At 44.7% G+C, this 18,011-nt stretch overlaps 1 protein-coding gene across 2 annotated transcripts in view; it reads right to left on the minus strand.

The window, feature by feature from the left end:
* The window catches only part of ACSS2 (acyl-CoA synthetase short chain family member 2), an 85,178-nt gene that overhangs the window by 8,597 nt on the left and 58,570 nt on the right, over positions 1-18,011 (minus strand). For both annotated transcript variants that reach the window (XM_073606596.1, XM_073606597.1), the window contains 5 exons: positions 15,741-15,873; positions 13,770-13,826; positions 11,928-12,008; positions 10,111-10,219; positions 2,399-2,467 (listed from right to left, as the gene is read on the minus strand). In XM_073606596.1, the coding sequence (XP_073462697.1) occupies positions 2,399-2,467; positions 10,111-10,219; positions 11,928-12,008; positions 13,770-13,826; positions 15,741-15,873 (449 nt within the window). The remainder of the gene's footprint in view (positions 1-2,398; positions 2,468-10,110; positions 10,220-11,927; positions 12,009-13,769; positions 13,827-15,740; positions 15,874-18,011) is intronic.

Below are 18,011 nucleotides of genomic sequence, written 5' to 3' on the forward strand. Positions count from 1 at the left end.
GATGGTGGTGTGGTGCCGAACCTCACGAGCCATCCGACAGTTGTCCCCCCCCCTAGGTGGATGCAGCATCGGTCCAATGCTGCACCTGTCTCCCGCCGACCTGAACACTGAGAACCGAGCGATCGAACACCACTAATCGCTTGGTTTTCACAGCTCCGTGAGCAGAGAGCTCACAGCTCTGCTCTTCTCCCTCCTCGCTCATTGGAGCGCTGAGCTGTGGCGGGGGGCGGCCCGCTGAAAGGCTGAGCCGGGTGTCAGTCCAGGCAGCTGGCGGATCCAGACTCCCATTGTCAGGATGACGTGGTGCCTGGACTGACATTGGTGACATCAGCAGAGAGCGGACTTCAGCCTGCGCTCTGCTGAAAACGGGTTACAGAAGTGCAAAACGTATTGCACTCCTGTGATCCATAGGAGAAGTACAGCTAAACCAGCTTTGGCAATGCTTCTTTATTAAGCTATTTTAAATGAATCAGAAGGTGAATGTGATTATCCTATAAATTATTTTTTTAGGCTTAACATTTATATCAATAGTAGTTTGCATATGTGTGTGTGCAAAAGCAGGGGCTCTTTGGTTCCTATAAATCTTTTCGAAGTCCCTGGGCCTCCCACTAACTAGAGTTCCATAGTGACTGCGCTTAAAGCGGAGTTCCACCCAAAAGTGGACGCTCCGCTTATCTGCTTCCTCCCCCCCGGTGCCCCGTCCAAAACAGGTACTCGCTCCCACTTCCGTGGCGATCTACGTAATTTATGGCTCCCCCCCCACTGCCTTCTGGGAGAAACACATACCCCAAAAGTCAGCAGGACCATTCAGGAAAGCGCGGAGTGACTTGCGCATGTGCAGTAGGAAACAGGCTGCGAAGCCGCAAGGCTTCACTTCCCATTTCCCTTAGTAAGGATGCCGGCACCTGCACCCGAAGTCGATGAACGGGTTGGCTTCGGGTGACGACATTGCGGGCTCCCTGGACAGGTATGTGTCCTTAAATTTAAAAGTCAGCAGCTACAGTATTTGTAGCTGCTGACTTTAAATTTTTTTTAATACAGGCTGGAACTCCACTTTAAGGCCGACTGCTACAATCTTTAAACTTATCAGCAGCTAAGCTATGCAAGGGCCTACCCAAGCAATCAGTTCAGTTTCGATCCACATAGGCAAGTCCTTGCATTAAAGCTGTTGGTAAATTTAGAGACGATCTGATTGTAATGTGGCCTGCCTTAGAAAGTGGTATAATGTGCTGCCTTGATACCTTTCTACACAAGAAAAAAGACCTCTCCTGCGCTCAGGTGTCCATGAACTGGATATGTGGTGCAGCCACCTATAGAAGTAATGCCTAGCGTCTTGCAGCCCTCATTTGAACAATGGGTATTCAAGCTAAAAAAAAAACAGAAAAGAAAGAGGGCGCACCAACCTAGTGCATTACCACTGATAAACTTTAATGCAGCATAAAAACAGTAAAAATTATACTCACAAACGAGCTAGTATAAATAGCTTTCAAAAGGGCGCAAAAGCGCTGTTTCTGTGGATCGACACCCCAGGACCTGTTGCCGAGAGGATAAGACCAGCGCAAATGGCTGATGGCTTACGCGTTTCGGGGGAGCACCCCTTTCTTCAGAGCCTTCCCCCCTCCCCTTTGTCCCTTCAAACACCCCCCTTCAAACACCCCCCTTCCCCCCCTTTTCTCCCCCCCCCCCGTCCCTTCCTGATTTCTTTCTATCCCACCCCCCCTTTTTTCAATTTCCCCATTTTTGTTTACCCTCCCTCCCCTCTTCCTTTCTCCTCCTCTATGGTTTGTTTGTGCTCATAGCATCTCCCGTGTCCACCTTGAGGGGGGGGGGGAATTACCCCTTATCGGGTGCCTCTTGGTACTACGTGGCGCCTCCAGGGCCGTCTTTGGTAAGCTACCTATAACTTTATAGATTCTCCAAGATTAATCTAGTATGTATTGTTACTCAAGTGCCTGTTACACTCAAATCTACCAATCCTTAAAAATTTGTATGAACTATTCACTCTTGTAGATGTTTTTAACTGATCCCTCCTGAAGAAGCGGTGGATGCCGCAAAACATGTAGAGGACTCCGTCAGGATACACATCTAAGTTTTCTTGTATTAGGACCTACGTGTCCATTACTTGTTTTCATTACTGTGCACAGTATTGTGTGCACAGTGTATGTATCTTTGTACAAACTGTTTTTAACCCTGTCTATTTACTATTAAATTGTTTAATTTGTCCTTTTAACTGGTTCAATCCTCGGATACCGAGATAGTCCTCGACTTTTTAGTGCTATAGAGTATGTTTGGAGCAGCTCCAGGCACTTTCCCTTTTTCAATTGGTTAGATATAAGATAAAATGTGTGCAGAAAGAAAACTCAATTTTCATTTGAAAATAACTACGGGTAGTTCTTACCGGAAACATTAAGCATGTCATCAATCCGCCCGGTAATCCAATAGTAGCCATCTTGGTCTCTTTTGCAGCCTGAAAAAAAAAACAAAAAACAAAAAAAGCATAAACGTGCATATTAAAAAAAATTTTAGTTAACAGCTCAGTTTACATCACCAGCAAGGTCCCTGTGTGCTGACATGACTGACTCCTGCACAGGCGTTTCGTCATCCCCCACCGGCCAAGGAAGAAGCTGGGGAGACGATTCCAGCAAGGTAGCCCTCCCAGGCTTTGGACTGTTAGGAGGCAAGTATAGTGACCTTAGTTCCACTTTGAGCAGGCTTTAAATGTGATATCATCACCTTATTTATTAATGGCAAGGTAACAGTGGGGGAGATTTACTAAAACTGGAGAGTGCAAAATCTGGTGCAGCTTTTTATAGAAACCAATCAGCTTCCAGTTTTTATTGTCAAAGCTTAAAGTAGACCTATAGACAAAACTTTTTTCCCCCATTTTTGGATAGAACAAGGGAGGGTTATAACCCCTGTCAGATTTTTTTTTCCTGCCATCTGTGTCCCATTGTGGAAATTTCCACTCAGTTCCTGTCCCATAGCCAAACAGGAAGTGAGAAGAAATCCCGGCAAATTAAAAGGAACTCCTTAGGGACCCCCAGGTCACCAGAACTAGTGTCCCCATTGGAAGATGTCCCCTCTTTCTTTCCCCTATTACTTTTCTGGGGACAATCCAAAATTTGGGATTTTCTTTTACTTTCAATGATAAATAGGACAAATAGGGTAAATCTCCTTAATGGGGGCACAGATGGCAATAAAAACTGACAGGACAATTTGACATGAACGTATAATAAATATGTGTAAAGTGCTGTGTAAATTGAAGGCGCTATATAAATACCTATAATAAGTAAATAATCCCTTTTCCCTCTATACAAAACTAAAAAACGTTTTGCCTTTAGCCCTCGTTCACAATGAAGGCAGGTTTGAGATCGTACGAGTTCAGCTGAACTCGCACAATTTCAAACCCGATTTCAGTGCGAGTTTGGGGGCGATTTGAAAGACATCTGTGCGGGTTCATGCACAGATATTTTTTTCTCGAACATCACGGGACACAGAGCCTCAGTAATTACTGATGGGTTATATAGGTATCACTAGGTGATTGTCACTGGTCACACCCTAAACAGGAAGTTCAACCCCCTATATAATCCCTCCCCTTGCAGGGATACCTCAGTTTTTACGCCAGTGTCTTAGGTGATGGACGTGTAAAGATGTCCTGTGCTGAGCTCCAAAGGGAATATCCTATATCCTATACTGGGGCAAGCCAGGCGAACCGGATCCATTTCAAAGTGTCTTTTCTAGGCCGAATTGGATGGTACCCGGGCCTTGTGTCCGAAGAAACAAGGTTTTACCTGTAACGCCTCTCTTTTTAGAGAGCTGGACCCGCATATCAGAAAATGGTTTTCTATCCTTATTTCTGGCCGGGTGCTTTACAGGCCCAGAACTGTGGATCCCCCTATTCGTAGGGGTCCCCAGTCTCTGAAGGTTTTTTCAAACGGAGCCCACTGTGAGAGGTGAAGATTGGGTCTGTATAAACAGAACCCTGCGGCTGGATAAGGTAAGAGGAGATTCCATAGAATTTTTTAATTCTAGTAGGTTTTCTCCTTTAAGGTAAATGCATGCTATGCCTATGTTGACCACCGGGGGGCTGCCAAGAGCACATACCTTCTCATGCTGATGTCTGTCTCAGTGTTTCCACGCTGCACAAGCTCCCCCGGCCGGCTCCAGGTAGGATGGGATGGGGGGTTTTCTCCTCAGGAATGTTCCCCCCAGGCTAGGGGGAGGCCGCAGGGGGTCTGTGAGGCGGTTGTACACCGCTCTATCACCGCCGGCATTGCACGTGCAGGTCCATCACTACCGGCCTCTCACCTTCCACCCCCTCCCCCAGCCTTCCTCCATGTTGGTCCCGGAAGGGTCGTCTAGCGCGGGAAGTGCTAGTTTTTTCGAAAAGCGAAAGGGGGGGCGCGTCAGCACAGCATCCAGCATGCTCAGACACCCACATTGCAGGCTGCAGGCTATTAAAGGCACACTGTACAGGTGCACAAAGCCTTGGAGGGACACAGAGCTGACGGTCGCATGTAAGGTGGGACACAGGCATTCTCCTAGGCAGCATTTACTAAGGGAACACCAGACTGGGCATTTGGTAGCAAGGCTTTTAGCCGGACTACATCGCTCAGCAGTCAGTGTTCATTTTGTGATACCTCCACCTTGTTGCTTTGCACTATAGGTAGAAGAGGTTCAAATACCCCAAGAACCAGAGACTCTAGGGGATCTCGTTCAGGTTCTGAGGACCCCTTTTCTGCAGCACCTTCCCCCCCTTAGGAGCCAGGGACGACTAGCCAGGGAGAGCCTTTGGGGTCAGGGGCTACACCTGCTTTTTGCATTTCAGCCCCTGGATACATTACACAGGAGGTTTTTTCCTCAACCATTAATGGTCTAGAGGAAGGATTAATGGCCGTAGTTGCATCTTCACTCAGTGGAAGAAAACGCACCAGGTCTTCCTCTGTTACCCGGGACCCTCAGGAGAGGAACTCTGGGATAGGGGAGAAAGATCCCTTTCAGAGGATCGGGATGGGACGGATGATTCCTTCTCTGAGGAATCAAGTGGAGAAGGGCCCTCTTCACTTCTCAGGATGAGAAAGTCTTAGTACAGATCCTTGCTGGATTGGTCCGCTCCACATTTAAAGTACCTGTATCTGAATCAGTTAAAGAACCCTCTATTTCTTTGGGGTCACTGAAACCTCCTCAAACAACACATGCTTTTCCTGTTCATAATATACTTGAAAAAGCTCATTTATTCTGAGTGGGATCACCCAGATAGACGTTTTTTCCGCCTGAAAAAGTTTTCAACACTTTATCCTATGGAAGAAATGTTTATAAAGATGTGGGGGATTCCGGCCGTTGATGCCGCCATTTCCTCTGTAGTCTGACTTGTCCTGTAGACAATGCTCAGAGATCCTGTGGATAAAAGGATGGAATCCCTATTGAAGGATATTTTCTCCTTAGCACGTTTCAGTAGTTCAACCTGCAGTGGCAGCAATCGGTGTCTGTCAAAACTTAAGAGACCATGTTAAGCAGGTCATCAAAGTTTTACTTGAACAGCAGGCCCAGGGGTTGGCTAACCTTCCAGCGGCCTTATGTTTTGTAGTTTACGCCATTAGAGATTCTATCAGGCAAACCCCTCGTTTTTTACTTGGGTTGGTGCGTATGCGTAGAATCTTATGGTTAAAAAATTGGTCAGCTGAAGCACCATGTAAGAAACTTCTGGCTGGATTTCCTTTTCATGGTGCAAGGTTGTTTGGAGAAGACTTGGATAATTATATTCAAGGGTTCTCTAGTGGGAGAGCACTCTCTTATCTGTTAAGAAGAGGAGTAAGCGTCCCTCTTTCAAACGGACTCTTTTCCCCAGTGCCAGGGGCATCAGCCTCTAGGCAGTCGCGACGGCCTTCTCCGTCTGGGTCATGAATCAAAAGTCAAACCCCAGAGACAAAGAAGTCCGGGGGGAAGAAGCCTGCTAGACAGGACTCTAAGGCCTCTTCATGAAGGGGCGCCCCCACTCGTTCGAGTGGGGGGAAGACTGCTACAGTTCTCAAAACTCTGGCAGGAGGATTTCAGGACAGATGAGTAATCTCCACGTTAACCTTAGGTTACACACTGGAGTTCCAAGAGTTTCCCTCTCCTCGTTTCCTCAGATCAAGTGTCCCCAGAGATCCAGAGAAGAAGCAGTCGCTTCTTCTAGCCTTAGAGCGACTTTTGTCGCAAGAGGTCATTATGGTGGTTCCCGCGAAGGATTCGGTTCTTCTGCATGGAATCAGTTCGGACAGTAGTCTCCATCCTGCAGGGAGGAGAATTTGCTGGCATTGATAGACATCAGAGATGCATATCTGCATGTGCCCATTTTTTCTGCCCTTCAGAAGTTTCTGCACTTCGAGATGGGAAGGCGTCATTTTCAGTTTGTGGCTCTGCCCTTCGGGATAGCCACTGCACCGCGAGTTTTCACAAAGATCTTGGTCCTCCTCTGGCCAGAGGAGGCCAGATAGATCGGTCGGTAGCCTTGTTGAACGGGAACTTGAGGACCACAGTCAAGTATCTGAAACAACTAGGTTAGATCCTCAACCTAGAAAGATCTTTCCCAAAACCAGTAAGAAAACTGGAGTATTTGGGTCTGATCATAGATACCAGCCAGGTAGATGGTATTTTTACCTCAGGCAAAGGTCACTGCCTTAAGGGAGCTGATTCTGGTCAGAACCAAGAAGGGTCCTTCTGTCCGCCTTTGTATAAGGCTGCTGGGAAAGAGGGTAGCTTCGTTCGAAGCAGTTCCCTATGCTCGGTTTCAATCAGGACTGTTGTAACACAGTATCCTGTCGGCCTGGAACAAGAACGTTCGGGCATTAGATTTTCCGATGCACTTGTCTCATGCAGTGCGTCAGTGCCTCAATTGGCGGTTAATACCCAAAAGCTTGCAGAAGGGGAAATCCTTCTTATCGGTCACCTGGACGGTGGTAACAACGGATGCCAGTCTTTCGGGTTGGGAAGCAGTTCTGGAACAGTCTGCGGTCCAAGGGATATGGTCCAAGACCGAGAGGTTTCTACCCATCAACATTCTGGAGATCCGTGCGGCATATCTAGCCTTAAAGGCCTGGACTCTCAGGCTACAGGGTTGCCCAGTCAGGATCCAGTCTGACTATGCCACAGCAGTGGCTTATATCAAATTTGTGGCAGGGACAAAAGATCCTCTTGCATACGGGATGGATGCGATGGTGATTCCGTGGCATCGGTTCTCACTGGTTTATGCATTCCCGCATATTCTGCCACTGCCACAATTCCTTCGCAGGATCAGGCAGGAAGGTCGGTACTTCTGGTAGCCCCGCCTGGCCCAGGAGGTCTTGGTATGCAGAAATAGTAAAGGATGACGGTGGGTTCCCCGTGGACCCTACCGTCACGCTCAGACCTGTTATCTCAGGGTCCAGTGTTCCATCCTGCCTTACAAACGTTAAAATTGACGGTTTGGCTATTGAAATCCAGGTTCTGAAGAGCTGTGGGGTTTCAGGTCCTGTGATATCTACCTTGATCTATGCAAGGAAGCCAGCTTCCAGAGTAATTTATCATAGAGTCTGGAAAGCTTATGTATCCTGGTATAAATCCAGGGGTTGGCATCTCAGAAAATATGTGATCCATAGAATTCTTGATTTTCTACAATTGGGATTAGAGATGAAGCGGGCCTTGAGTACCATCAAGGGCCAGGTCTCGGCCTTATCAGTATTATTTCAACGGCCACTTGCTTTGCATTCTTTGGTCCGAAACTTTATGCAGGGGGTGACGCGTCTTAATCCTCCGGTTAAGGCGCCCCTAAACCCCTGGGACTTGAACTTGGTTCTGTCTATTTTACAGAAACAGGCCTTTGAACCAATACGTCAGATTCCTTTGGTCTTGCTGACAAGGAAGTTAATTTTTCTGGTAGTCATCTCTTCTGCTAGAAGAGTATCAGAATTAGCGGCTCTTTCCTGTAAAGAGCCTTATTGGATTATACACAAGGATAGAGTGGTATTGCACCCTCATCCTAGTTTTTTACCGAAGGTGGTTTCAAATTTTCATCTAAACCAAGACATTGTTCTGCCTTCCTTTTTTCCAGATCCCTGTTCTTCGGAAGAAGGGTCACTACATTCTTTGGGTGTAGTAAGAACAGTCAAGACCTATCTGCAAGCAACTGCTCAAATTCGCAAAACGGATGTTTTGTTCGTGCTGCCAGAGGGTCCCAATAGAGGACAGGCAGCATCAAGATCTACCATGTCTAAATGGATTCGACAGTTGATTATTCAAGCTTACGGTTTAAAACAGAAGATTACTCAGTTTCAGATCAGGGCACATTCCACAGGAGTTATTGGTGCTTCTTGGGCAGTGCATCACTGGGCCTCTATGGCTCAAATCTGCAAGACCGCAACCTGGTCTTCAGTTCATACATTCACCAGATTTTATCAGGTGGATGTGAGAAGGCATGAGGATATCGCCTTTGGGCGTAGTGTGCTGCAGGCAGCGGTACAAGGTACTCAGGTCTGATTGCACCCTACTTGGTTGTGATTCCCCTCCCCTCAGGTAGCACTGCTCTGGAACATCCCATCAGTAATTACTGAGGCTCTGTGTCCCATGATGTTCGAGAAAGAAAATAGGATTTTTTTTTAACAGCTTACCTGTAAAATCCTTTTCTTTTGATGGACATCACGGGACACAGAGGTCCCGCCCCTCTTCTAATACACTTATATTGCTTGGCTACAAAACTGAGGTATCCCTGCAAGGGGAGGGATTATATAGGGGGTTGAACTTCCTGTTTAGGGTGTGACCAGTGTCCAATCACCTAGTGATACCTATATAACCCATCAGTAATTACTGAGGCTCTGTGTCCCGTGATGTCCATCGAAAGAAAAGGATTTTACAGGTAAGCTGTTATAAAAAATCCTATTTTTTTAAATCGCCCCCGAAGTCGCCAAAAGTAGTGAAGGAACTACTTTTGGAAATCGTTGCGGCACCGCAAAGTCGGCGCCGCTGCCGGCAATAGGCTGCAATTTGACATGTCAAATCGCTCCGATCTGAACGGGGGGCTCAGGTATACTTTAATTGAACAAGCTGAAGTTCGAAGCGCATAAAAAAGTCTACCATGCACAGCTGCACCAGAGTTTTCACTCTCCAGTGTTCGTAAATCAACAAAGTTTGTGTTCATAAGGTGCCCCTTCCAATCCAGGTTTACAAATATTTCCAGCGCTCCCTGCCACTACTGCCTGTGTGGCTTGTGACAATTCCAGATTCTTCAGGTAGTGGTGGAGCATGTGACCTCCTCGAATGTGACACTTCTTGGGTCAAGTAGTCTATCTCTAGGCTTGAGCACTGGTACATGATCAGGGAAGCGAGGTCACTGCTCTTCCTAGGGCCTAAAACCAGCCAGCACCTTGGGTTTCAGTGCAGCCTGCAGTGGCGATAGGCGCTGCGAGGGAGCACTGGTAATGGAAGCCTAACTGGTACAAGAGGGCAAGAGTAGTAAAACACCGACAATACTCATTGTAGCCAGAAACCATATGACCTAGGTAGCCTAGGCATCAGGCAATTCAGAAAATGGACAAACAAAATATGACAATGGGCTCTATCCCCTGAACTCCAGCTGTTAGATCTTTGTTTAGTGTCTGTAGGAGGTACGATTCTAAGGTCTTTTCTTTTTCCCCTTTCACATTTTACTTTGTTCTTTTCTTTAGGTCACGTTTTTCCGAGCAGCTTTCAAGGATTGGGTGGCAGTGGCATTCGGGCATATCCAAACTCGATCTGTGGCGATAAGTGTTAACTATTGCTCCTTCCTTATGCGTGTAGGAACACACCAATAACAACAAAAAAGTCAAAACAAAGCTGCCATTGCCAATTTAAATTTTGAAGGTGGGGAGATCCAACATCCTTACCCTCACATCACTGTTTCATGAGTTACTGACCTACAAAAAGCACGCAGGCTGTGAGCCAAGTTGTTACCAGTTGTGTACATGCTTTGGATGTGTAAATGATGCAAAGATGAAAATGACAGGTCAGGCCAGTAGACTAGGCTGAGGTTTGGGCAGCCTTGCTCACGACAAAACCTGAAGTACAAATAACCACATAAGAGGAATAGATGGCTACATGGAAAAGTCAGTTACTCACCATCACCGGTCACATAATATCCTGGGAACTTTTTGAAGTAGGTAGTCTCAAATCTTTCATGGTTCCCATATACTGTGCGCATTAATGCAGGCCAGGGCTGTTTAAATACCTTTGAAGGGACAGATGAGATCACATTAAAGAAACTGCACAAATGATTAAAAAAAAAAAAAATGCATCATTGTTATTCAAATACACGCCGTATAGTATTTGTTAATATTGCTTCAATTATGATCGAGTGCTTTTCTTACTTCCATCGATCTAGACCCCAAGTTATCCCTGTTGGATTGTTTGGACGAGGAACTATTTTTGCCTGGGACACTGGTACCTATTAATAGACTTCTGTTCATAGCGCATAAGCTTATTGCCTAGAAATGGTTGTCACCTAGCCCTCCATCATTTGAGGAATAGCGTACTCAGGTCAATGATACTCTTTGGAAAGAACAAGTTTATAGAAATAGGGACACACAGAATACATTTTACAAACTTTGGGAGCCATGACTAGTTGCTCCTGGACTGGCTCCATTTGCACTGGTTTCTCTCAGATTACTGCAAAGTGGATGATTAAGCGGGTTTGTGGTAAATGTATAGGGTCTATATTGATGGGTACGGGCTATTCTCTCAAAAGTCCACCAATCAGCTATGTGGAAACATGTTGCTTAATACAAATACAAGATGGTTGCTCAAATGTGAGGATTGCGGTAGGTCATTCTGAGTCATATAATAGGTAGGGGTAGATAATTTGGAGACCGGCAGGCCGTGGCGAGACAGACGTGATGCTAAATAACAATTGCTGTTCTGCAACCCTAAATAAGTGCTTTCAGAGTAGTATGTTTTTGGGTGTTGGCCTAAAATCCGACCTTTAGTATGCTCCTTCAGATAATTGTTGTCCAACTTTTCGCCAACAAATGTTGGATGGCAGGCTAATACATTTTCGGTGGACAACAGTTTGCTGTCAGATTTTCCTATCGTGTGTACACAATCCATCACACAAAAGTTGAGTACAAACACGCATGCTCAGAATAAATGCTCACCAAACACGACATTAGCAGAAGGTGCCCAAAGGGTAGCGCTCAAGAGCTGAAATTCCTCGTAGTACGTCACTACGTTCGTGTTTGTTGGCCAATAATTGTGTACCGTTTGTATGCAAGACAAGTTCCTGGCACACGCCCTTCGGACAAAAGTCTGGCGCTTTGTTGGCCAACAATCTGATCATGTGTACGAGGCTTAAGACTATGCTAATGTAGGGTTGGATATTTGCATTTTTTACATAATATATCAGCATGTGACATGTTAAGAAGTGTGTTTTACACCGCCATTTTTTGGAAATGGCTTTTTCTTTTTTATTATTTCTTTCTTATTTTATGTTCGGTTGTGTGTATGCTAAAAACAAAAAAAATTCAATAAAAACTAAAAAAAAATAAAAATAAATATTGCTTCAATTACCAGACTTATTTTCATGTTAGCCTCCCACAATCCTCTGCTTTTCAGAAATCAGGCTGGGAGAGGAAATGTCAGCACCAAGAGCCAATTAGGCTAGGTTCACACAGATTCAGTGCGATTTCAATGATCACATGCAGTGCGAGTTGTTGTGGGTTCAGCTTCGAAAACGCACTGGACCCTTTTTAAAATTGCATTGTATTTGGACTGCATATAAAAGAATGGACTCCACAGAAAATCATGTTGTTATTTCACATGTTGTGCGATACCATGCATCCAAAATCACATCAGTGTGAACCAGGGCTTAAGCCTAGTACACACTATCATTTTTTTTATTTTAAGACATGACAGTGTCTGCTCAGTGTAACATTTCCGCTTACCAGATAACCTTCAGCTTCTCCTTCAAGCTCCTCGCCAGCCTCGTCCAAGATAGCAGGAACAACGCCAAAAAAAGGGAACGTCTGCAACACAAAGATAGAAATATGAAACGCATACTATACAACTATAAAAACAAATGCCTATACTTTATTCTGCCTTTACAGTCACTTCTAAATGAGAAATCTCCTCCATACAGAGGAGAAAGATTAATGAGTAGCAAGCTTTGTTCTACAACCTAAGCAAACAAACTTGCTTCTGTCATCGTGCCATCTCTGAACTAATTGCATTCTGAAATTACATTAACACTTATTGTGCCCATGCAGCTGTTTTGCCTTTAAAGCAGAACTAAAGACTTACTTTTAAAAAAATGTGTGAAGGCAGGTACAATACTGCAGAAGAGACATGCAATGGGGTTGATTTACCAAAGGCCAATATACTGTGCACTGTAAGTGCAGTTGCTCTGGAACTTAGTAAATGAGGAGAAGCTCATTGATTTCTATTATCCAGTCAAGTGCAAGTAAAAATGCATTTTTTTTTTTCCTTGCATGTGATAGGATATTATCTGCAAAAAAAGATAATTTACCTCATTTACTAAGCTCTGCAGCAACTGCTCTTGCAGTGCACAGTATATTTGCCTTGAGTAAATCAACCTGAATGCCTGTTTGTTAATTCTTCTTTAAAAAAAGGAAACTAAAGCAAGGAATAGGGTCTGCAATATATTACATATTTGTTTCTGGGTTTAGATTTTTTTTATACACACACTATATATATATATATATATATATATATATATATATATATATATATATATATATATATATATATATATATATATATATATATATATATATTTTACAGGGCTTTTTTTCAGCTGGAACTTGGTTCCACCACCTCTAGCTCAGGCCCTCTGCTCTCCACCATCACTTGTAAACACAGAAGTCCGGCTTCTGTGTTTACAAGTGACAGCTTGTCTCCCAAAGGATCCCACAAATCTGATCTCCTGAGCAGCTCCCACTGAGTGCAGGATGGGGAAAAGGGATGCTGACACCCCCACTGGATGATCTCCCTGCAAGTTAGAAAGACGGGGCAAACTACAGTGTGAGAGAGGGTACTGGAGCCGGCTGGGTGCTTCAGCTTAACACAGCATCAAAAGTTGGACATGTGGAAGATGGTGGAGCTTTTAAGGAGGGGGGGGGATTTCATGCAGAGGTTCAGAGCTGAAGAGGGGTGAAAGTGAGATGTGGAGGAGGCATGCAGAGGTAAGCAGCTGTGGAAGAAGGCTGAGCTCTGAACTCTGTGTAGCTCACCCCTGAACTTTGCACTATGTAAGTAGCCTACCACCGAACGCTGCACACAGTGCAACCCTGAACGCTGCACTCTGTGTGTAACCCCCCCCCTTCGAACTCTGCCCTCGCCTGTACTTAATGCACTCCTGGTATGCTCTTTAAGACCTGCCCATTGTGAAATTTGACCACACTCACTATTTGATGGAGGGTGTGTGTGGGGGAGAAGGGGATTTCGGGGGTCGTGGTTGAGTTCCTGCACCTATTTTCAGAGAAAAAAAGGCCTCTATATACACGCATACATACACACACATATATATATATATATATAAAAATTACACTGGAGATTAGCTTTATATTAGTAAACCCTGTTTCTAGGCAAGTAATATATGTATATGGGAGCAGCCATATTTGCCCATTACAGGCTGCCTAGGTTTTAGGTTAAGTGCATTTTTATTACATGGCAAAAAAAGGCATGCCTTTACTAACAGTAATAACATGATTTAATCATGCTAAAGTGTAACTTACTGAACCGCATTTGAATTTTAAGGCAATACTTACAGCTGAGCCGGGCTTTGCTGCTGTGGCCCCCGGAAGTGGAGTTAGCACGTGACCTCCCTGATAAAACAGACAGATAAACCTAACTTAGAAAGTACTAGATTTAGGTCCGCATATCCTATAGCTCATACAACTTATACCTAAAGCACTCTATGCCAGTCCACCAGTCTGTAGTACTTAAAGAGTCCTTGTCGCCAGACTATTCATTTAAAAATATTATATATATATTATTGTACATTTAACATAATTTTGCCTGTTTTTTTACCCCCTTTGTGTAGCCTTCTAAAAACTCTGAGACTGGGCTCCACCATCTTGTATCTGATGTTAGCAGCCCCAGCAGACTCAGAGCTGCCGCTCAATTAACACACTATAGCAGTGATGGTGAACCTTGGCACCCCAGATGTTCTGGAACTAAATTTCCCATGATGCTCAACTACACTGCAGAGTGCATGAGTATCATGGGAAATGTAGTACCAAAACATCTGGGGTGCCAAGGTTCGCCATTGCTGCACTATAGTATTCCCCTTCTCTCCTCCTCTCTTCTCCACCAACAACTACATGATTATGTAGAAAGGGTGAAGGAGAAGTAAAGGAGCTGGGCCAGCACAGACTGTAATTAGGCATAGAGGAAAAAGTTATGACAGGCAAGGAGGGAAGAGGCTGTGCTAGGGACCTGACTTTTAAAGGTAAAAGGCACATTACAAGGGAATCTGAAATCCTTTATTGAAAGGAAAGACACTAAAAGTAAGCATTTTAAATACTTGATTGTTTTGTGCTTTTGTTGGTCTTATAATAAAACTTACCTGTAGGTACAAGGGATATCTCCTAAATGTGCACCAAATGCTCTGAGCATGCCATCCCTTCAGAGCTATGTGTTGCGGCCATGAGTCCTGTGTACATGTGCAGGAGTATCATCATCACAGCTCGGCCATTTAAATGTTGGAGCCCGCAAACCCAGATGGAAGGCCTATCAGCGTGGAGGGCTTAATTTTAAGGCAGGTCTCTTATAATGTGCTAGTATGTGCTTTACTAGACTTTACTGTCCCTTTAAGTTGGAGACAGGGTCTCTAATGCTGTTCCCATTTACAAGATGCATTTTCTACTTTCTCATTTTCTCCAGTTGTATTTCATCTCAGCTCCACCTTATACCACCTCCTACAACAAGGGCCTATTCCTCTGCTTTTATAAAAGTCTCCAGGTACTCTCAGATTAATGTGCAAGTTCACCTTCAGCAAGGTTTTCCAAAATTCCCTAATGCAGTTCCATACCCTGTGAATAGTACATGCCAGTGTTCATCCTGTTTTAAATGGTGCACATCCTTCCATTACACCTGTGCAGTGCACACTCTCCTATAGCTGAGCTCAGCTAGAGAAGACAAGCCTGTTCTGCACATGTGCAGAGTCTGAACAGCCTGGAGCGGCTGCTACTGAGCTGAACAGGATCGGGGAGGGTGCGCAGTCTGAACGGCCCAAAGCGGACCCTAGGGGGGTGTATCATTTTTTTAATGTTCAGTGTGTCCTGCAAACATCAGGTCAGAGAGACATGAGGGACCAGCGGTTTTTGTGGAAAGCCCCCTCCACCCCCTTCCTACAGCCACATTTATGAGGGGAGGGGAAGGGAAGAAAGGGGAGGGGGAGGGGGAGGGGGAGGGGGAGGGGGAGGGGGAGGGGGAGGGGAAGGGGAAGGGGGAGGGGAAGGGGAAGGGAGATGGTATGTACTATTATTCACAGGATATGGAATTTTTTTGGAAGTCTTGCTGAAGGTGAACTTACACTCCAAAAGTGGAGTAATAATTGTGCTAAAAATAAAAGTATAACTAGGGGTAGGAATACCTTATATAATTAAATATTTTGTAATTTAAAGCACGTTTTTAAAAGACACAAGGTAATACTCTCAGATACTTTTGGTCAAATACTATATTTGATCAATTCGACAGCTAAAAGAGTACCTTCAAATTAAACCCGACATTCTTACCGTCTCCGTCTGCCAAAACGTGTCCACAATCGGACACCTCTGCTCTCCAACGATGTTGTAATACCAGAGCCATGCTTCAGGGTTAATTGGCTCCCCAACTGTTCCTAAAACCTTTAGAGACTTCCTGCTATACCTGCCAAGTGTCAATAAATACAACAATTTATTCTTGGAACCATTCTGTTAGAAGGTAAAAGCAAATAATACACGCCCTTGAAGCAAAACTCCAGGTATTAAAAGGGCCGGTGTTGATGGTCTTTTATTCGCTTCTGAACGGCTTCTCTCCCCATACCAATCTATGGGAATGGAAAAGCAGCTGAAGCAGGTCAACAGCAAGTCAACCACACCTGCAATGAGTTCTGAACAACCTCAAAGACTTCTCAAACTGATGTCTCAGAAGCAAGCTGCATTTGTACATCGAAGCCCATTGCCACAGACCATAAAAATCACCAAAACATATATTATCTCAGTCTACATATATCCAGGTTTGTGTTGGACTGTAAGTTGTAGCAATGTATGAGCTGATGGCTTCCTTCAGGGTTTGTATTTAATTTTGCATTGTGCAAAAGGTTGTGAAGAATGGCTTTAAAGCCTGGTACTCACTATTTCAGTAAACAATAAAAAACTGTTAGCTAGTCGGAGCCGCTATACTAATTATGCAAAGTTAGTGCAGCGATTTCCCCCCGCTGAGCTCCCCCCCCCCCCCCCCCAGAACACCCTGATCATTGATTCCTGCTGCACAGAGAAGGTTTTTACCTTCACGCATAGAATGAGCCTTTAGAACCACTTTAAGTTTAATCTGCTTTTTTTTTTTTTTTAAATAAAACCATTTTCATTACACGCCTTATGTTAGACCCAGTGATGTTGTCACTTGATCTCTGAGATTTCCTATGTAATGCAGGCAAATTATAGCCAGTGGGGGGTCAGCAGGGTGCTGTCCATACCTTCTTGAAAACATCACAGCATTCTGTATCAGTACTCCTCTCAAAGAGTCCTCACCTCTAATGCAAGCAGTGGGCTGGTTCTTCGAAGAAATTATGCAGAAATCAAAATGGTTGGTGGATGTGAGTCTAGAGAATTGGTAGTTCCTAGGCAGGCTGCATTTGCATGCAGACTGCCCTAGGTAACACTCACAAGTGATGCTGGGCCTCTATGATTCAAAGAACTGAAATTTACTGAATGAAGGTCAGGCCAGGGATAGCAAGACTGGGAATGAAAGGGTTAGATGATGCCGAATGTCCTCCAGGCAGGAAATAAGACGGGCTCTAGCTGGCTTGCTGCAGCTTCTAATGCAAAATGAAAAAAGCTCAAAGTGTGCAGTAAAATCCAAGCAAGCAATTTTATTTAAGTACGGTTACCTACAAAGATATACAAATGGTGTAGCGCAATCTCCATGAGATTCATCCCATAAGCAGAATGCTGTATATCCAGTCCTGTCAACAGCCCTGAGGGTGACACAAAGCTCTTTTTGACCTCATCATTTACAGTATCTCACAAAAGTCAGTACACCCCTCACATTTTTGTAAATATTTTATTCTATCTTTTCATGTGACAACACTGAAGAAATGACACTTTGCTACAATGTAAAGTAGTGAGTGTACAGCTTGTATAACGGTGTAAATTTGCTGTCCCCTCAAAATAACTGAACACACAGCCATTAATGTCTAAACCGCTGGCAACAAAAGTGACTACACCCCTAAGTGAAAATGTCCAAATTGGGCCCAATTAGCCATTTTCCCTCCCCGATGTCACGTGTCCCAATAGTGTTACAAAGTCTCAGGTGTGAATGGGGAGCAGGTGTGTTAAATTTGGTGTTATCGCTCTCACTCTCTCATACTGGTCACTGGAAGTTCAACATGGCACCTCATGGCAAAGAACTCTGAGGATCTGAAAAGAAGAATTGTTGCTCTACATAAAGATGGCCTAGGCTGTAAGAAGATTGCCTGAAACTGAGCTACAGCACAGTGACCAAGACCATACAGCGGTTTAACAGGACAGGTTCCACTCAGAACAGGCCTCATGGTCGACCAAAGAAGTTGAGTGCACATGCTCAGCCTCATATCTAGAGGTTGTCTTTGGGAAATGAACGTATGAGTGCTGCCAGAGGTTGAAGGGGTGGGGGGGTCAGCCTGTCAGTGCTCAGACCATATGCCGCACACTGCATCAAATTGCTCTGCATGGCTGTCATCCCAGGAGGAAGCCTCTTCTAAAGATGATGCACAAGAAAGCCTGCAAACAGTTTGCTGAAGACAAGCAGACTAAGGACATGGATTA

The sequence above is a fragment of the Aquarana catesbeiana genome, linkage group LG12 (genome assembly GCF_042186555.1).
Source record: "Aquarana catesbeiana isolate 2022-GZ linkage group LG12, ASM4218655v1, whole genome shotgun sequence".
NCBI lineage: Eukaryota > Metazoa > Chordata > Amphibia > Anura > Ranidae > Aquarana > Aquarana catesbeiana.